Source organism: Pogonomyrmex barbatus, unplaced genomic scaffold (assembly GCF_055798465.1).
Source record: "Pogonomyrmex barbatus isolate J1 unplaced genomic scaffold, ASM5579846v1 scaffold3, whole genome shotgun sequence".
Lineage (NCBI taxonomy): Eukaryota > Metazoa > Arthropoda > Insecta > Hymenoptera > Formicidae > Pogonomyrmex > Pogonomyrmex barbatus.
The window spans coordinates 10,757,657-10,779,848 of record NW_028297127.1 but is presented as its reverse complement, the minus strand read 5'-3'; the positions used below and the strand labels follow the sequence as shown (position 1 = coordinate 10,779,848).

General features: G+C 29.6%; 2 protein-coding genes across 3 annotated transcripts in view; one reads left to right on the top strand and one right to left on the bottom strand.

The window, feature by feature from the left end:
- Positions 1-761: 761 nt before the first annotated feature.
- Positions 762-5,542, bottom strand: EloA (transcription elongation factor elongin A). 2 transcript variants are annotated; one of them, XM_089078869.1, is made up of 9 exons: positions 5,294-5,542; positions 3,990-4,721; positions 3,599-3,911; positions 2,481-2,659; positions 2,240-2,409; positions 2,031-2,122; positions 1,745-1,944; positions 1,360-1,642; positions 762-1,254 (listed from the first exon to the last, which is right to left on the bottom strand). In XM_089078869.1, exons 1-9 carry the CDS (start codon positions 5,360-5,362, stop codon positions 1,175-1,177), a joined length of 2,118 nt encoding a protein of 705 aa, XP_088934995.1. In that variant the 5' UTR covers positions 5,363-5,542; the 3' UTR covers positions 762-1,174. The 2 variants fall into 2 exon arrangements, with proteins under 2 accessions (XP_088934995.1, XP_025074647.2); XM_025218862.2 differs by having other exon boundaries at positions 3,599-4,721.
- Positions 5,543-10,864: 5,322 nt separating this feature from the next.
- dsb (scavenger receptor class B member debris buster) overlaps positions 10,865-22,192 on the top strand; it is a 37,418-nt gene continuing 26,090 nt past the window's right edge. Inside the window, exons 1-2 of the mRNA XM_011642457.3 lie at positions 10,865-11,779; positions 21,201-22,082. Of these exons, the coding sequence (XP_011640759.2) occupies positions 21,902-22,082 (181 nt within the window). The 5' untranslated portion in view covers positions 10,865-11,779; positions 21,201-21,901. The remainder of the gene's footprint in view (positions 11,780-21,200; positions 22,083-22,192) is intronic.

The following is a 22,192-nucleotide window of genomic DNA, read 5'->3' as shown; positions in this document are numbered from 1 at the left end:
CGATAAAAATACAGATATATAAAAACTTGATTAAATACATAAATAAAAAATTTAATATAATTTGTATGCATAGTATTTCCAGCAGAAATATAAGATATCTCATATTTATTAATTTACGATTAAATAAAATAACTTTTTGTTTTATCTGATTTAATATTAGATAAAAAAAAAAGAATTACATACATACACGTGCGCGCACGTGCACAAAAAGTTCTATATGCGTATCTGTTGGTATATGTGTGTATACATATAGATGTATCACATAGAAATCAATTTAGAATTCAGGGTATTTTTTTATTCGACGACAAACATCAAATAAAATTAATGAGATATCTTATATATTTGTACTCTTATTAAATTTATAATATCAGAATTAGTCAAATAAGAATTTTTTATATCACAATCATACATCATTTACATGACAGTTGATTATTAATATAGCCAATTGTTATTCTCTCTTCGTTACCTTTTCAAAATATATTTACAGAATTTATGCAGTAAAAATGTAACTAATGAAATCGAAAAATCACAGCAACATTTAAAATACGCTATCGCGTGATTCAGTATACAATCATAATGCTTTATTAAAGTAAATTCAAAATTTAATTTCAAAAACATTCCTAAATTAAAAAAAATCTAAAAATTGAAAATCTAAAAACATGTACAAGCCCATAAATATGATTTAAAAATAGAATAACCTAAAAGTTTATTTAATCTATATGTCTATAGTTTTTAATTAAATAGATTTCAAGATCTAGAAATTCCTCGAAAAAGGAAAAATTTATTGTCAGCTTCTGTACAGCTGATATAAATTTCTTATATGTTTCATATGTGTATTTTTTATATGATTTCTTATATGTAAATTTGTAAATCATCATGATTATTAGACTTATTTACGTTTTGGAAAGTATTACATTTTACTGGAATGAATAAACAATAAGTTCCTTTGTATTCAATTGCAATTAGTTTTGTTGTTATTTATTTGAATTATTATACGCGAATATAGTCCTCAATCATGATTCTTCGAACACGAATATTTAAAGAGAATGTTACGTAAAAAATGTGCGGAATCTATTTCGTAATAAAATAATTGATAAGCTATAGCGATAAATAAACAAATCGTAGGGTTAAATGATCAAGGATTTGTAATATTCGTGAAATATTACTGCCATCACTACCGTTTGTAACGACCTTTTATTAACTGCAATGCCTTTGCCATGAGTGGTGCTTTCGTCTTTTTCATACTACTTGATGCTAATAAAAACACAAAATTATTCGTTAAAATAAATATAACATGTCAAACATAATTTAAATAATACCAAATTATAGTCGAATTCAATCTTAAAAATAAATACATACTTGATGCTTTAAATCGAGACATTGGCGGTGGTGGTACAGCAATATTTGTTGCATTATTAGTTGCACCTCCACCAGCTAACTTTTTCTTTACACTGGAGACGGTAGCAGGAGTGGCATTAGCTGTCCCATACTTTGCCTGTTTTTTTAATACATTCCGTGGTGGTTTCACAACATTATCTACATATGCAAGTTTAGTCGATCTTACTGGGACGGATTTATCTATAGATTGTTTGATATTAGCAGTAAGTGTTTTCAGTTTCGCTTCTCTTTCGTCCAAACAACGCTACATAACATTAATAATATTAATAAGATAAGTTGTATGTGTTTAATATATATCAATATGTCTACTTTTTTATTATTCTTTTATAATTTTTAATTGACTTACCATGTACATTTCACGCCACGACTCCATTTCTTGTCTCTCATTATTTCTAAATTCTCGATTACAATGATATTGCCATAATATGTCTGTATCTTCTATGAGGTATGGATTATGATGCTCTAACATAAATAATTGATCAGCTGTTGCACGTTCGAGGATTGGCTTTAATATATCATACGGTACGCCACCAGTAAATTCGAGTGCTAATAACAAAAACATTTAATATCATTAAAATATAAACTATGAAGATGTGCTTAGTTTCTTCAATGCAATAAGTAAAAATGCTCACCATCAATATTTTCTATCAACACTCTGATGCACATTTCATACAATGACGGCACACTTGTATAACCAACTTTATTACCAGAATATACTTTTGTTCTGGGACAAGAATAAATAATATGTATACATATATATAATTAATATTATTAAATATAATTTCTAATATATTAAAAATAAAATATTTCAGCATCTGTGTTGTAAAAAATGCATGCCTACCTTTGATTCTTGACATAAATGATGTCATCAACAGGCTTTGATTCTTCTTTACGATGTATAGGATTAATATATGGCAGTGGTTTATAATTGGGACTGATTTCAGGTAATGTAGACGCTAGATCCACATTTAGCGGTTCCAACTTTAAGTTGGGTGCTAAAAGGGATGGTGGCTGTAATCAAATTTTTAATTTAGAAATAATTTTTTTACATTAGATTTAAATAATGAACTAATAAAAATTACGTTTGAATTATTGCCACATTCCGGCTCAGTTTTCACAGGTGGCATCTTTTTATTGTTAGCGGGTGGTGACATCCTTTCTGTTTTAATTAATCTATTAGGATTTGCATTAGATAAATTATTTTGACGTTTTTTTGGCTGAGGTATGGAGCACATACCAAGTGCTTCTGCAAAACTTGCACCTAAAATAAATAAAAAAATATGATACTACCGAGTTATGTCTGATAAGCTAATTATTTCAGTTTTTCAAAAATATTTTTTTAAATTATTCAAAGCTTAATTGTGTTTTATGATTTCTTCAAATATCCTGCATATGTAATAGCTTAATATTAGTCAATATAACTATAAAATAATGTTTATCTAGAAATATAGTATTTAATATCTGAACTTGAATTCGATAAGAGAAATTTTTAAGCTAAAGATAAAAAAATTTTTATAAAATTCGTATTAAATTATTTCTCTTCACTTAAAAATTTTATCTTTAATAATTTGATAATTATTAATTCATGAAAATTATTGCGTCTCCGTTCAAGATAAAAATACGCGCTTATTCAGTTATATATTGTCATTTATTTGTTATATACTTAAAAAAATAATATTTGTAAAAAATAATATTTGTTTGCTGTGTAAAAAAGTTTCAAGCGCACAAAAATAAATGATGTACGCAATCTTCTGACAATATTTTAAATAATATGATATACAATTTTACACATTTCTATCAAAAAACTACAAATTAATAATACTCGGATTTAATAAAATAAATTGCTAAATTTATTTTAAACTTTAAAAAATATAATAAAGGTAATAACACAATTTGAATGTATTGAATAGTTTACATTATAATTAAAGTATGAAATAAATATAATTAAACAGAAATAATAATTTCAAATAAATTATTTACTGTTTTTAAACTTTAAAAATTTATTAAAATTTTTTAAAATTGTGTGTGTGTGTGTGTGTGTGTGTATATATATATATATATATATATATAGTGTTCTCATAAAAGCTGTCATATATATAGGATACAAACCCATAAATTTACTTTTCTGACATAATAAAATTATTACATAACACAGAATAACGTTAGAATAATATGATATTAAATTATTTTTTCAACACACCAGAATTACAATCTATTCCTTCATCACCATTTATTTCTTGGATTAATTTAATCTTTGTCTCTTTTGTCTTCTCATGTTTATTCTTATCTTCCTTGTATTCCTTTTTCTTATCTTTGTCTTTGTTCTTAACATAATCCTTACTACTAGAGGAACTGACTTTCGAAATATCCTTGCTAGAATGATGGCTAGAATCTCTTTTTGTATTATGTTTTTTATGACTAGTATGTTCTTTATGTTTTTGTTTCTCATTGCTGTCCTTTGTTTTGCTTGATTCATGGGATTTAAGTTTACTAGAACTGCTTTTAGATTTTTCCTGCAAATACATGTTATATTTAATATTCTGTTTATCATTAATTGCTAAAAGCTGTTTATTTTCTACTTTATTTTTCACCTCTATTTGAGTTCCAGATTTCAGATGGGAACGATTATGTTCCGAAATAGATAATTGAGATTTTTCATCATCACTTTTGTTATCTGATAGTTTCCTCTTTTTGCTTTCCTTCATTAAGGAACTGGAGTCATTTACTTTTCTCTTCTTGCTATCCTCATTAACCTGGCTAGTTTTGCTATCGCTAATCTTTTTTGAATCATCATTTTTGCTATGATTATGCTTTGTTAAACTATGAGTTTCTTTATTTAAACTAGTTTTACCGCTTTTTGATTCTTTGGATTTTTTTTCACCGTGTGAATGATGTTTGGAAGAAGGTTTACTTTTTTCATGCATTTCTTGTTTTTCTTCTGATTTTAACTTAGACAAATGTACTACACTATGCGTAGATAATTTATTCTTGCTTTCTTTATGTCTATGCGTATATTTTGATTCTGATAATTGATCTGATAAGGAATCACTTTCTTCTATATCACCTGATCTTGAGCCTTTATCAGCTTGATTTTCAGGACTATCTGGACTGTCTATTTCACGAGCTTCATCCTCATCTTCTTTATCACTAGAATCTCTATCATCTGCCACCATATTCTTCCATTTGCAAACTAGAGATTTAGCAGCATTACCTACAGGGTCACAATATTTTCTGAAACTATTCACTGTCCTTCCTACTCCCGTCTCTTGAAGATGCTGCACTGTTACAGGTAGCTTGTACAATTTTGAAATGCAATGTAATATCTGTGGAAAAAAATTTATATTCTTGTCACAAATTATAAATAAAACATGGCAGAATATTCCCATGTCCAAGCCAGTAATTAAATTTTTCTTTAAAAAATTTAAAAGAATCTAATTATATAAAATAATAAAAAAATATATAAAGAAATTAAAATATACTTATATTTAATATAATTATGGGCAATTATCATTTGAAAATATTTCTGTGATTTAAATGGCTCGTAATAGCAATTATTTTTGTTATTATAATTATTCTAAAACTAAAAGAAACGAGATATTTTATAATTTAGGAACATGTATCTTAAATATATATTTATATTATCGTATTATTTAATTTGTATTTTATCGTCACGTTATTAATAATAAAGAAAGATTTTATCAAAAAAGATATTATTTGCAAAAAGACCTTAAAAAAGAAAAACGTGGCAATATGTGTGATAGAGAAAATGATTTTTACAAGAGTGATTTTAACAAATACTATTTAGTTGATCCATGATTATGAATAATCGAGTTTATGTAGGATACAGTTGCATACTATTTAAGTGGATTATTGAACTCAAATATCATGTACATACCCGATCCTCGTTATCACCGCAGGTTTCTAAATTACGTTGGTAATAACAGATTCTATCGACAATAGACATACTGTAACTACACCTACCAGCTGCTTACTATTAATATTGCTTGCAAAAAATCTGACACGCGAACCTGAATATGAATACAAACGACTTTCTGAAGACGAGAAAGGCACACTATTCAGCATACGTGCAGTAAGTATAGTAACCGATACTACACTAGTCTGGTTACTGCAAGCTGTACATAAAGATGGATTTACATAATACGTAGATACAGAAAATCGATTGATCATCTAATGTGAAAAATGTCATAACGTTCCTTGAATTTGTGATTGGTTAATTTTGAGTAAGAAAAAAGAAACTAGCAATGTTCAGCAGAAAAGTAGTGAATTGTGTTTCGAAATAAGATTGGTCGATTGTGTAGCTTACATAAAATAAAATTTAGGAAAAGGATTGATAATATACTAATTGCTGATTGAACAATTAAATATAAAATTTTCTGATTAGTGGTCCACTGGAAAATTCCTAAACATCGGTTGCTATAAGTGGCTGTGTCCAACATGGTCAAACAGTGGACATATTCAATTGGAATTCAGTTACGCGTAAAGGTGTTTTTAAAATAAATGGTTAATAAATTAGGCTGCTTTATTGTTATTTCCATCAATATAGATCTCTGTTCAATTTATCCTTTATCTTCTTTTAATTTATAGAATTATATAAAGATAGAAAATGAATTCAACCGAGATCAAAATTAAACTATATTGATTAAAATGGAGGAATTTTATTAGTAAAGGATAACTTTATTTAAATTTTATTTTTCAATCTAAAACCTATATGGTGCTATTTTCGATATTAATTTGCATACATTCAGTTTGATATATTGAGATTGATTACGTCCACTCACATTGGCTGATTTAGGAATTTTCTAGTGAACCACCAATGAAAAAATTTTATATTTAATTGACCAATTAACGATGTGATCAATTCTGAATCCTGCTTTATCCTTAAAATGCTTAGTGTCGGTCTATAATATTTAATCTTTAAATCGTAAGAAATTGACCAATCATAGTTGATTATTCTTTTCATATTCGATTATAATTGGTTAATTTCTTACTTCTTTAAAAATTAAATACTTATTGTGGACCGACACTTATGACTCGATTTATGACGTTTTTGGGGCTTCTCATTTTTCGATTAGTGGCATCTTTCAGATCCCATAAATTAAATTATTTTATGACAAAATAAAAATTTATAATGATATGAAAATGTGTTCACAATGTGTAACACAACACAAGAGAAAAATACGAGGCAGAGACTAGAATTATCCAATAAATCAATGAGAAACTTTCGAACTATTATATCCGCATTTTAGATTTTAAGCTAGAATCCGTCTACCAGCGCCTCTATGTGCATAAAACGCGTATATTGAACTACGTAGCCATGTCTACGGAAACTTTCGATGGATAACATGCTATATATAGACGGATACTAACTAAAATGCGGGTATGACATTCTCATAACTTCTCTTAAATTATGTATTTCAATCGGTAAGTTTTGCTTTTCGATAAATATTACAGTCGATAATGTAAATAGTTGTACAAGCTCCAAAGAATGTCATAAAAAATAACTTTAAGATATCTTTTTAAAAACCATGAAATACCTCAAAAATATGTTTTATTAAAGATTCTTGAAGCTTCTTGAAAAATATATCTTTAAGATGTCTTTTAAATTTGCGTATTGTATCTGATGGTCGGAATCGTCGGTGCTACGAAAACTCGAATAATAGAAAAGTATTGACTATATTGATTATTATCAACTATAAGTTTTTTTAAAATTCATACAAAATATATCTGAAGAATCAACTTATAATATTAATCAACTTATAATATTAAATTATAAAGTTAATATTATAACATTAAATTTATAAGTTTACACATATATGTACGGTAAACTTATAAATTTAATATATTATAGTATTGTATAAACAATTTATAAATATATATATATATATATATATATATATATATGCATGTATATAATGCAATAATATATCACATACATATTGCTGCAAAAGTTTTATTTATTATTTATACTTGATTATTTATTAGAGGAACATACATATGGAAAAAATAACTTTAGTATCATTGCGAATGTAACATCCTAAAAATTGTCTTTATATGTAAATGATTGAAAACATATGAAACAAAATGCGAATTTTTAATGATCCATAGATTACTCATTATTTACATATAGTATAGATATATAAATATATTATAGACATATTATTTGCATAAATATTTTATATAAACGTCCAACTCTTTTAGAAATGCTAATATTTAAATGTTCGTTTTGCAAAAAAAAAAATTAAAATAATGGCTGATAATAATCGATACTTTTTTTTACTAATTTTTTTCAAATATGCGAAATTTAACATACGAAATTTTATATCGTTTTTTACACAATATTTCATTGGTGATTTTATGTTTTACGGTTTTATGATTATTGCAATATTATTGGCAATTTTTTTTTTTTAACCATTAAAATTCTGAAATATTTGCCAAATTTATTTAATATACTAACAATACATCTTTTTTAGACACAATTACAGATTTTTTAATAATCTGAATATTTCATATAGAGATATTTATCAATGAATCGAATTCTTGCAAGGATACGTCTTATATTTTATTTAAATTGAGAAATAAATATGCTAAAATGCATATAATGAAATAAACATTAACAATAAAATTACTATTTCAAATATTTTCATTTATTTTTATAAATCATGCTATCTATAATACCAAATATGTGTATCTAAATGTATGAATAACAATTAAATATAATACTATATAATATTATAAGTATAATACTAATAATAAGGTAATGTTTTAACAATGATATTAAATAATTTTTTATTTTTTATTTATGTATATAAGTTTATTAAATTTTTAATTTATAATAGTGCAAGTATTATTAAATAAAATTTTATTAAACAAATACAATTTTAATAAATACACTTTATTGTTGCTTGTTGCTAAACTAATTTTATAATTATAATTAATTCAGTATCGATAAGCATATTTAAGACATCTTTTTTAGAGAGGCTTGACGCGATATAAAATTGAATAATTTAAATAATAAGACTTAGAATATAATAATTTAGATAATTTAGATAAATTCATCATAGATTATAACACATCAAAAATGACACACATTAAACACATCATCAATATAATTATGTTTCTAATGAAATATTATTACCTGATGAAATACGGATAAAAAATTTTATTTTCAACTTTTTTGTTAGCATAGATCATATTGTCTTATTGTCATATTGTCTTATTTGTAGAGCAAAATATATTGCTTTATGATAAAATGGTTGATGTATCTTTGCCATTTAATGTTTGCATAAAATAGATTTATGAACTATTCCATGTACAGCGTCATTTATTTATAATAAATTTTGAACTTTTGTATTGAGGATATCAACTTTTATATTGAGGAAAAAGATGTGTTTCTTGAAGTCGTTCAAGTAGTTCTTTAAGAGATTTTGAATTGCTAATTTATCATTAAAGTGGTTTGACGGGATGTAATTCATTATCATAACGAGCATTGTCTTTCTGTAGCAATAACGTCTTCTCATCACACGCGAATGATTTAATAAACTTTTTTTAATTTTCAGCAACTATAGATCTATAAATTCTTTTATTAATTGATGAAAGTTTTTTTTAATAAAGAGTTATCGAATGTACGTAAGGATTATCGATCATAAATGCACTTTGAGCATTTGAATAATCATCGAATCTTATATTGTGAGATAAGTAATTTTATTTTTTAGTATTTATCTTTAGTATTTCTTCGAAACAAACAATATGTTTTACAAAACTGTTATTTCATCATCGCCTCTCATTGTAAATAACACGTTTCACGGGGAAATGCACTTACGACCTTTTCTCATAGTGTATTCCGAGATGATTTCTAAGACGCTGCAACTTCATATTTTACGTGTACAAGACACTTGTCTTCGATATTATACTCGTACGTTCTATTCGTTTTAACATTGAGCGCGACACATAGGTAATTTTTAATATCCCAACGTAACATTTGATGTGATTACAAATGACATCCTGGATTTTTCCTGGATAACTCGTCTACCTTCAATTGCATTTCTGCGGTTTCGCTGCCCTTAATCCTAGACTCGCACGACGATCGTCTCAGTCGCCTTGAAAACTATAATCACGAGACTCTCGCGGTGAATATACGAAGCGTGTTCTATTTCCGGTTTTCTTGCGTTGCTTGCAACATCATTCTGCACGGATCGCAGTCACAAGTATTGCGACGAGGAATTGATTAATTGATTTCAACATGAAGGTAGAGCGTGGCAAAAAGTTGAAATAAAGATAATAACTACTACTTTGTTTATGCTATAAATATATTGCATGCGCCGAGAATACTCATACGAGGAGGAAATAACATGAGATCTATCATCGCAGAGATGAAACGGCAAAAAAACTGCAACTGCAACAGATCAATCAGAGTATACGCATAACAGCAGCAAGCGTGACCTGCGAGGAAAATTAGCAGCGCAAAATGCGCTATGCTTTTAGCAGCATAGACTTAACTTTGCACGTAGCATTCAGAAATAATTTTATAATGCAACTCTTGTAGACACAGGTTTATTAAATAAAAAATATATCACATTGTTAAAAAATATTAGATTTCCTCTATTTTGTATTTTAATTTACAATAATATGTATAAGTAGTAAGTCAATTCTAATTTGTTGCGAAAGCGTTCAATAATTTAGTCTTATAAAAATGGTTATGGAAGGATTGATATTATCTTTATTATTATTCGAATGGAATTATCTTCAAATTCAAATTATTTCTGATCAATGATGTATAAAAATGTATATGAAATAGTTAGAATTAAAATAAAAAGATCCAAAATTCTGAATCTACTTTTATTGATAAAAGTGCCTCCAAATGACTCGTAGTCAATTAGACTTATTATAAATCATTTTTATCGATAAAATTCAAATACTATAGTGGATATTTGGAATTTTTGAAATTTGATGTGCGCTTTAATATTATACTTTTTAGCCATGTTTGTTCGTTAAGCTAATCCATTAAGGAATGATACTTTTATTATTATATATATAACAAGACAGTTACTTTCTAATTAGAATTAATGTTTATTAATACATGTGTAGCGGTGAACTATATATTATATAACTTTAGAAATTTGATTAACATTTCAAAGTTATTAAGTACAGCGTATTTTAAGTTTCTGAAGTTTCTATCTACGTGAAAAATTGTCATAATGTCAGTATGTGAGAAACTGTCATGAAGTTTTCAAAGACATTCCGGTACGAGTATGCAAAACACGTTAAATGCAATCGTCCACCGATGTTTCTTCGCGAAATCGACTAAGCCGGTGGCGTTTCACATACGTTCGCTATCCGAGTCCCGGCGCGGCGTTTTCCCTACCACCGACATTCGATGGGTACTCGGTGGGCACCTGGTGGTCTCTACTAGCGGTAATACGACATCGCACTATCTCCTCGCTCGCTATTCGACAGATCGTGGACCGCGCGCGTACAACCAAACGTCACGTCGAGCTGCCTTGTCTTTATTATCAATCTCCTGCCTTCTTCTCCTTCCTTAATCTACTTCTTATCTTTATCTCCTTCTTCTGTCCCTCGTTCAGAATCCGCATAATCCATTATTGTGTCCCTCTCTCTCTCTCTCTCTTTCTCTCTCTCTCTCTCTCTCTCTCTCTCTCTTTCTCTTCTTTTCTCTCTCTTTTCTATATCGACGATCCGCGAATTAAAAAGGGGACTTGCGACCGCCCGACAGGATTTATTCGCGAAGACGCAACGAGTGATCTTCGCATCGAGTGCAATCGCGACTGTGATTGATACTGGTTACTGCAAGTCGTTTCATTTTTGTCAAAGAGAGAGAGAGAAAAAAAATAAAAGTTACGTTCTTTTGTGATGCGTCTACGAAAAGTGAACTTTAAAAAACTATCATGATCGTTACAAATTCTCGATCATTTTCAAATTGTCTTTAGATAAATCGACAAATGCCTTCTTTGATCTATTGACCGCCTCGATATTCTCCGACCTAGTAAGGTCGGCGTGTCGGGACAGACAGCGAATGGAATGACATTCTGTGTTTATTTTGACATTCGATGACTTCATTCATAATTGATTGTTAATTTTGAGGAAAAAACGAGGGTATCGAAGATATCTTGACCGGGATCAAGACATATAATTTAAATCTGATAGAGAACCGGATAGAGAAATCTGTCCGGTATTTCTTTCGCTGTTCTTCCAACTCTCTTTCTCAGAGAACTTGTGAGTTACATAAAGACGGATTTTACTGGTCAGTTAATGAACCCGGTTGTGCGTGCACTCGAGGAACATCCAACAACGACGAAGACGTCAACGGCGAAAACGACGAGGACGACGATTGGGCATGTATTATGTAAGTAAATATGAATAATTTGTCATCCGAAAGCGACGAAGAATGTGGCCCAAGAACACGGTCATGTAATATCGTATTGTACGCATTAAAAAATATATAATAAAATCGAAATAATCTGCAAATGTAACAAAAAAAGAAGTTTAATTCATTGAATCAGACATTCTAATCTTTAATACGGTAGTAAAAGGATTGAAAAAATAAAACTAAAAATTTTTCCAATTATTGAAAAAGCTAAAAAAATAGATAAAAATTAAAAATCTTTATTTTTACAACAATTTTATTAAATGGTATTTTCAAATTACAGTAAGCAAATAATATAATCACATAATGGATTTATTTATAGAATGTATCGCCTTAAAAAAAATTTATTTCAGAATTATCTCTTTTCCAAATCATTAATATCATTTATCCGTGTAAATCTCGTTATTATGCTCGATTATACATGTATCTACGATTGTATCGACTTATATTGATGTGTATCTTTAGTAAATCTCAACATCACAATTTGATCTCAAAATTTCAATAATGCTTTAAATATTTATTCTTAAGTCGATTAAGATGATAAAATTTAATTTTGCAGATTTTATACAAAAATTAAAATTAAAAGAAGTTTAATTTAATAAAAAATAAAAATATGTATAAATAAAAAAATCTAGCGAATCAAAGAAATCTAACATTATATAAAAATCTTAACCTTTGAACTACTATTTCTCTCTATTTCTCTCTTTATTTCCCTTTCTCTTTTCTTCTGTCTCTTTTTTCCCTTTCTCTATAAAGAAAAAGAAAAGGATTTGTTCATGACAAAAATAATGCTTTATCTAAATGAAATTATTATATGCTAATCATGCATAATTGAACATTGATTACTAATATAAAAATATATAATTATTATATATCTATTGCTTTTTTTAAACAAGACAAACTAATCCTGAGATTATAATATAACCAATATGTGTGTGTGTGTGTGTGTGTGTGTGTGTGTGTGTGTGTGTGTGTGTGTGTGTGTGTGTGTGTGTGTGTATGTAATAATAAAATATGTATGATTTTATGTAACGCATTAAAATTATATGACCTAGATATTATGCATATATATATATATATATATATATATATATATATATATATATATAAAACTTGACATACTTAAATACAGAGCAGATAAATTAGCCATAACAATTAAGCATAATGTATCGAGAAATCTTTCTTGTGAAAATATGATTTATCGTCCGTAGATTGATTATTAACATGATATTAAAAGTAATCGTGTTACTTAACATTAACAGCTCCTGCCATAAAGCTTAGCACTGACCGATTTCTCGTGTACCACTTAGAAGCATCGCGGAAACGAGTCCTTGGAGAATAGAAACTTCGTCAACAGTTTTCACATTATTAGAATCAATGTTCAATATATATCGAGACACACTACATCATTTACACAGAAGAAGATGAAACTTTTAGAAATTGTCCGATTTTAAAAACACATGATCTCTTGAGACTTGCAGAATTGATTTTTTTAAGAATTTAACGGGTGAGTTTTATAGATATAATTTATAAATTTGCAAATTAATCTTTGTAGTGTATTGTGTAAAAATTTAGAAATCAAGTAATATTGGGATATTTTTTGCAATAATCAATTTTTGTATATATTTCTTTTAATTCTTGTATATATATATATATATATATATTTCTTTTCTTATGGAATTTGACAAAGTGTGCATCTGAATCATCAATTGCGCATATATACTAACGTAGATAATTAATACATTTACTAATTAATGTTTGTCGTACAATAACTTTTTTTATTTATATATTATTCATGCAAGATTACATTTTGTTAAGCTATGTTTCCAATAATTTTTGTTTCTTGTCATATTATAATATGTTAGAAATACTCTTGTCATATCTCTGTTTTTCGCTTTGTCAGAACGTTCTTTTACTTGCAGTTTAGAGACTGTCGAAAACACTTAATTATCAGGGAGATATTGTTAAAATTATGAATGTAGATAAAATGTTTATCTCATCTTTATGGCTAATGTGTCTCTTTTAAAAATATTAAAGAACATGGTACAATGACTGCGTGAAAATTTGATATCAAAAGTTCAAAGTCATACAATGATAAATTGTACATATTCAGTTAGAACCGCAAGAGAGTACGAATTAATAAAGGTAGTGTTCCAACAATTGCGTAACTAATCATTTGGACGTCCAAATTATTTTCAAATTTGAAAATTTTATCAGACGTTTCGAAACACCAAACCTGTTGCATCCTGTACCGCTTATTTTGCGGTAACGCAAAACGGTTTAAGGTACTCTTCGTCGCACTGTTCGACAATGCGGAACGGGCAATCATTATTTTCCTCTTTACCTTGCATTGTTCATACGCGTTGTTTCGCTATGTCATTATCTGCGTGGCGAGCGAGCGAGTATAACTTCAGGAATCTGGCGCGAATCTTGGGAAGTTATTTGACAGCAAATGCTTTGTTAATGTTCTCCCCACAATTTAATAATTCATTGATTATCATAATTAAAATTATCAAAATTCGATAAGGAAATACCATAGCTATCATGCACTCTCTACTATCATGCGTTCACAATTCAGTGCATAAAATTTCAGCAGAGATTATGGAATTTTAATTATTAAAGTTGCACGATGTTTTTCGCACCGTAAAAAGAAAATGGAAAGTTCTTCCTTAGCCAGAAGTATTGCTTTTCAGGAATATTGCTCAAGATAATACGGTCGGTACGGATCATTTCGAAATTTGAAGCAATCCTGTGAAAGCAGTTTAACGTCGGCAAAAGGCGAAGCTTGTGCGCACACGTGTTGGACGCGATTACCGAATAATTTTTGCCCAATTTTTCGCAACGATTCCATTCCTATCCACATTAATTTTTATTACGCCTAGATGGAAAGAACAAAGCCGATTATCGGATTTAACAGTATTTTAATAGAAAGAATTTAAAGATTGCGCGAAATAGGTATACTAATATATAAAGAGCTTTTGTTAATAAAAATTGATTGATTGAATTTAAAAATTGATTTGAATGAAAGAAAATATATTTCCCGGGCAAATAAGATTTTCTATTGTATTCTTTTTACTTCTTCGAAGTAACGTCAATAGACATCAATACTTACTTTGGTGTTCTTAACACGCAATTAGCGCTAAATATGTCGTAAAGAGTAAAAGATATAAGTAAATCTTATCAGCATGGAAGAAAATGAGGCTTAAATAAAAGTTTCACGTACTCAATAAAATTTTAGATAATACGCAAACATTATTGTGTTTACAAAAATTATTAATATATGTATAAAGCGAAGATACGTAGATATGTTTAATAAATATTAATGTTTAATAAATAAAAATGTAATTAAAAGATAAATATTAACGTATTTAATATTTTCTAATAGGAAAATGCCACTTTATCTAATCTGTTTATATTTATCAAACTTCTAAAAAAAAAATGTGCACATTATGCACTAACTGATTGGAAATTTTTTAAATAGCATCTCTCTCGATATTTCTCTTTAAACCTTTAATTATCTAGTGTATGATTTTCATATTTAATTGGTGCGTTTATAGCTCATAAGCCAAAAGATTTTTTGCGCTCTTCTAAAGTGCCTGATTATCGACTGCAATTAAATGCACAGTAATATTCTTCATAAAATAATGATCTAATTAAAACAAGCCAAATCATAATTACATATGATTATTATTAAGAAATATTCTGATTACAATTGAAAATCGCAGAGACAAAAGATCTATTATTGTTTAAAAGATAAGAATAATCACTAATATAAATTAAAAACTGGAAATTTATTTAACTTTATAGAATTTTATAATATTTTTATTTATTGCAAAATAGTTTTTTTGAGAATTTTTTTAATTATAATTTGCTAGCAAAAGATATTTTTTTACTATATGTATAAAGGTAGAAAAATCAAAGTATAACAGATTAATGGTTTAATGAACAGATTGTTTTTGCTTTACTAATAAAGCTATATTAACACATTTATCGACAAACAAGTAATTTATTATGCAAAAAATTACACATTTATCGATAAACAAGTAATTTATTATGCAAAAAATTTTTTTAACAAGTAATAACAGAGTAAATGATACAAGTAAATCTTATTAGCATTGAAAGAAAATGCGACTTAAATAAATGTTTCCCATATTCAATAAAAAGTTCCGATAATACGCAAACATTATTTTGTTTACAACTATTAATATACACATATAAAATAAATACAGATATACTTAAAACAAATATTAGTGTATTAAACAATTAATGCGCAAAAAAGGCAGCGTGGCATATTAAAAAAGTATTTTATATTTGTCAATAATCTATTACTAATTAATGAAAGATTAAAAAGAATTAAAGACAAGCAATGCGAAAATTAAATTTTACATAAACCCACGATTTCATTTGAATAACCGAGAATAAATAAAATAAAGAAAGACACACACACACATAAATTTATATGTATGAGTAATATAAACGATTTATAAAAGGTATACTATTATAATAATAAGGATTCGTACAATAAAAAGAGTTCTTGAATGCCAAGGGATCGAAGATACATGAAGGCAGCGCGTAACGACAAGAGTTGCATTATGTAATTCTTAAACCGGGCAAGGACGTTTGTCATAAAGCAACGATAATAATTTGTGGATGCCAGATTGAGTTTCCTCCACGATCTCCTGGCGAAAGTCTTGCGATATGTCGGAGAATCATCGATTGTTTCGTTGCATGCTCGGCCGAGCAAGTTTTAGCGTAACAGAGCGGTGGTCAGGGCATCTGTGCACATCAGCCCGGGTGGTTTCACTTCTTTCGGTAATGTCGGGAGATCGTGAAAGCTTGATCTAGTTTTAACATTCGCGCGCAATAAGACAGACGGAAGCGTGCGTCACGCGTGTTTCTACTCCTACCTGCATTCACAAGTGGAAAGGCAGCTATCGGACTTCCTTTTCGCTATCACACAGTCGGAATGATCGTTGTCGTCGTGTTTGAGGTCATTACCATTATTTACCGATAAAAGAAAGATTGGAAGTAAGTCTGACAAAGAGAAAGGAAAAGAAAGGAGAACGACCTCACCTGCTAGCGAAAAACGCAAAAGGAAGAAAAAGTCTTCTAATCTGGTTCCGAAAGATCTATGCGGTAAAAAATGACGTATGATCGCAGGAAGATAATAACAGTTAAACAATAAATTTATTACGTTTAACTGTTGTGTAATATGTTCGATATGTACGAAAAATATTTGCGCGAAAATCAAGTTTTCATAATGCCGCCGAGTAAACAGCTCGTTCAATAAATTCGATAAATCTATCTGCAACGAAGGTTAAAACCTTAACCCGGAGAAAAGGATTACTCTCACCGAAGATTAAGATTATTTACCATGCCATGGGCGTTCCCTGCACGTTCAATGAACCTTCCGTTAACACTAGAAATTCCGCTCGTTTCACTTTCTAGAAATAGATATTAACATTCTCCTATGTAACACTTAATGAGCTACTACCTTGTTCTTTGCTCCTTGATCGAAAGTCACATTGATGATATAGCTTAACATTGAATATGACCGATAATGAGATCGACAATTAACGATACACACACACACACACACACACGCGCGCACGCACGCACGCACACACACACACACATATACATCGGTAATTACGTTCCGCGATAGGAAACGTAAGCTTAATCAACTACCTGCAACCGCAAACGTTGTCGCCGCAAAGTATCATTGTTTTGCCGTGCAATCGTCGGTTACACGTGACAGCCGTGATGGTATGTTAAGCAGGAATGAAAAACGCGATCATACTCGAACGCGTTTAACGGAACAAATGTGCCGTCTTTTAAAATAATCCGCACGACCGGATTTGTTCACGCGCGATTCTTCCCGCGACATTTATTTTGTAACGAGTTCTCCAAGCGTAAGTCGTCCTCGCTCAGCCGTAATCCTTGGTATTATCCTTATTCGAAAGGATTCTTACGCACAATGTCGATCGTAGTGCAAATAATAAAAATTCCAATATTAAAAGCCACGGAGGTATAATTAAAGCTATCGAACCACTTTACTGACGTATTAAGCGCAAAAACGGCAAAAACCAGCTGAATAATGTACGGGTTTTTGTAACGCAGATCGTATTAAGCAATAAGAGACAGTGGCGCGAAAATCCCGTTCTCGATCGCCCTTGTAGACACGAGACAGAAAGTCCGTCCGGTTACGTTTACGCTCGCGTATATCATTTTCCGCGTGCGCAGTATATAATGTCTCATGTCTTAAAGAGAAAGAAAGAAAGAGTAGCAGATTTATGCGAACGTAGCCGAAACGCTCCGGCGCAACTCGCATTTATAGCGGACGTGCGTGACCATTAGCCACCTTCGGAGGCCTTGGAGGAATTCTACGTAACTCTCCCTTAATTTATGGAGTTTGCCAAACGAAGTGGCAATTTAGAGACTTCTATACGCGTGTAATGTACGTTCACTTGATTCATGTAAAATGTCATGATCTGCATAGTCTGATTAACCATGATGGCTTATTCAGCGAATGGCAATCAAACATAATGAATGGCGAGAAAGAAATGCATACTCGCTAATGTCAAGCTACTAAAGAGATTTGCTAATATCAACATCTGCTGCCTCCATGCATTTTAAAAAATCGTTGTCTATGTTCTTGGAAGCTTCTTTAATCATTTGTTTACGATGACGGTTACACCTGCGTCATCGTATTTACTGTAAGAATCACTTGTCGAAGAAATTTAAGATGTATGCGCTAACGAATTTGTGTGAATTCTTGTCGTTTCGGCGATTTTAAACGGACGTCTTTGTTGCTTTGAGAATTCTCTCTTTATTCCGTTTACACTTTAGTCAGAATAATTCATAATCGATAATTAAAAGCCTCCAAAAGGAAGAATATCTAATCAAATTTACCTACCACGAAAAGATCAGAATTTAATATTTGCTAACAAGTCTGCAGTAACAGAACAAGAAATTAGATGGTAATATTTTGAAGCTAATGCTATTTCCTTGCCCTCTAAGGAATATATCTTAATTTTAATGTGATTATATCTATATTCTTTAATTATTTCTTTTAGAGTCTTCAATTTACAGAGTTAACAGAAGAAAGCTAATATTAACTTTAAATTCAAAATTATGAAATAAGATAATAAAAAAAGTTTATTTTATATTTTATCAAATAAATAAATATTTTAATAATTTGATTATAAATATTTATCTTTTTAGTGTGAGAGAATGAAAAAGGCGATATATAGCAGATTTTTCAGATTATTCTAACTTTCTCTTTTAATATAATCGTTATACTAGTTTGTGTCTCTCGATTGAGAAAAAGTGACAAATATAAATGATAGTAACAAAAAAAAACAACAAACAAAAATTAGAAAATGTTGTAATAGAAAAATCATATGAAAAATCATATGTATGTTTTTCGATAATATTTAAATATCAATAAACATCGAAAAATAATTAAATTTTATTTATCATTTTTTAAATATTTTTTATTAATTTCTGCCGATATTTTCCAAAGCTATACAAAAGTAGATAAATAAACGTGATGGAATATATTTTACATGTTTTTAACGATTCATCTATTCAAATTATGTATTACTAATCTTATGTCATTTACAGAGAGTTATCTTTATTAATGCTGAGCAATAAATTTGATTCTGGCGAAATATTCTGGCGGACGATCCCTTGAAATTATTAATTTAATGATTGACTAATCTTTTTAAAATTAAATTAAGTTACGTAACATGTCAAGAATAAAATAAGAGAAAACATTCTACTATGAGATACATAAATTATATTTCTAAATAATTCCAAGGTTACATTTACGTGCATAGAAATGCGTACCTTAGTGTTACAGTGCAAGTACTTGTTTAGCTTGAATTTTTTTTGCGACTTTGACGTAGTTTCTTAATGTGATTTTGTTGCGCATGAACTTGAGATACTATATTGTCTCTTGATCTTTTTTCATTATTATAATTACAGCAATCTGTCACAGGTGTTTTCTTAATAAAACAGTTACAATGAATAAAACGGTTATGATAATTGCTTGCGTCAGCAATATAATTGCTTAATTAACTGTTCCAATAGGTATCATTTAATGACCTGGTATTTATGTATCGTAGAAATAATTTTAAAGTAGCATCTTCCTTCATAAATTATTCGCATTCTCAAAAGTCGATAATGTTTGTGCAGCTCTGAATGTACACGATGCATTTAAAGATTGTTTTTAATAAGATCTCAAATATTATATGGTTAAGTTAAATGTTAAATTTTATCTATTTAAAATTAATTATGCCAAAAGAATAAAAATTTATGATTCATTTATATGAATAATATTTTTAAAATATATATTAAAATATATCACTAAATGTAATATATTGTTAAATGTAAAACAATATCTTATTTATGGAAGACTTTAAAATTCGGCAAAATAAGTGAGCAAGTGCAGAATATATTAGAATATAATAATTGCCGTATATATTTATTTCGCAATATCATATTCTCAATTTCTTAGCATTTTCTGATCTATAATAACAACCGTGGTTGTGGTGCAGAATTAATTTGTCTTTGAATATATTATTGATATCAACTCGCAACGGAAGAAAAAAGTTTTTGCTAATATGTGACGTAAATCAGATACACAAGAATAATTAAGTGTATTCAAATCTGTATGCAAATATTAAATATATTTGCATTTAAACATACGTTAAATACATTTTGCAAATTGTCATGCTCAGAATAATTATTCTGCTCCTCTATTCTGCGTGATATCTTATTTACTCGTATTTGCGTGCATTCTCACAGGGAATGTTTCATTCTAGAATCTTTGTTATTATCGATCAATTTTTTGTAGAATTACTACGTGGAAAAATCTTCTTTTCTTATCGATGAATAATATATATTTACTGAATATTTCCGTTTGATACCGCCATACCTCTCGTTTATTGTTATGATAAGAAAACCAATGCTCGCAGTTTGCTTATAATTTTTAATATTGATATTATTTGTGTAAAATATGTATTAAAACAATATATTCTTAATAAAATATACAACGCTTAAATTATAAACGATGCCTTCACGCGTAAAAAGATATTTAAAAAGATATTTCCTTCGAACGAAGGAATTTGATTTTTATTTACTGTTCGTAGGAAAAAGGCGCGGTTAAAATTCGAATGATTTTCTCGTAACTTTGATCGAGCAAATTTAATATTGACCCATGTCGCGCTGAAAATTCTTTCGGCATAAATGCACACTTTGCACATTTACGTAATGTCCGATGACAAAAGTTACATCGCGGGACGCGTCACCATCCTACTCTTCGCGATCCGATCGACGGTTTCTTTCCCGCCTTCTTCTTCCCATTTTTTAATTTTGACTCGGTTTCGCATTTCAGGCTGAAGCCAAGGATGAAGGACCGACGGCGAGACCACGTCGAGTGAAAGTGAAGCTGGGGGAACTTGCGTCTTACCTGGACCAGGTGTGAAAGTGCAGTGCGTAATACGAACGCAGGGAAACACGTGGTGTGGTGGTACCTGTCGAAATCGCGCTATCGGCACGACAGCGATGACGTGCACGAGGCAGTAGTGATGATAACGCCGGCAATAATGACGACGCAGATGCGTGCTCACCGCGAGAACAATGCTCGGTGCAGTGACAGTAGATGATGCTAATGATGATAATGATAACAATGTTGATGATGATCTCCTGTAGACACGACACTCACCTTGGATCAACGTGCTTACAACCGCCAATTAAAATATACAGTAATTAGTTAGTTATCTCGGGCGGATTATCCAATTATCCGCTTTTATTCCACTTTTATTCGGTTGACGATCGACGGTCTCGTTCATCAGTTGGAAATTGACCGTCCCAAGACTATCAAGAAACCGATTCGAATAAAAGCGCGATTGAAACAACGAGCGCTTTCTGTGCAAGCGATTATTTATAAGAAACGTTCGGTTGAATAGAAATAATATCATCGAGCCGAATCAACGAGTGTTTCGTCAGCGTTACATTGAGTGTGATCAATTGTTTTGTCGATCGACGGAGAAAAGATTGTTTTCCTCTAAAACGTGAGTCGATCGACGATTAAAAATGAAGTTCATCGCGTCCTTGTTCGGGACGAGGTCCCCGAAGGCGATGGGAAGGCAATACATGAAGGTCGGTAGAAACGCCCTTTTTGGTGTGAGAACTGACAATGGTGACAATATTTGTTCTGAGAAGGTGCCGAGGCCGCTATCTTTCCTAATTTCTAGAAGGGGAAAACTCAGGCACGGTGAGTAATTACACATTTACGCATTATATCGCTCCGTTTAATAATAAACTGCTTTAATAAGTTTTACATTTAAAGTCGAAAATTATTATGTTTGGAAATTTCTATTCGAA

Bases quoted from the DNA above. Each gene is read 5' to 3' on its own strand.
- EloA (XM_025218862.2), bottom strand. From the start codon at position 5,362: ATGTCTATTGTCGATAGAATCTGTTATTACCAACGTAATTTAGAAACC. The intron at 2,123-2,239 runs GTAGGCATGCAT...TTCTTGTCCCAG, and splicing joins ATTTATGTCAAGAATCAAAG to AACAAAAGTATATTCTGGTA. The intron at 1,643-1,744 runs GTAAGTCAATTA...AATGTTATGTAG, and splicing joins CGTGGCGTGAAATGTACATG to CGTTGTTTGGACGAAAGAGA.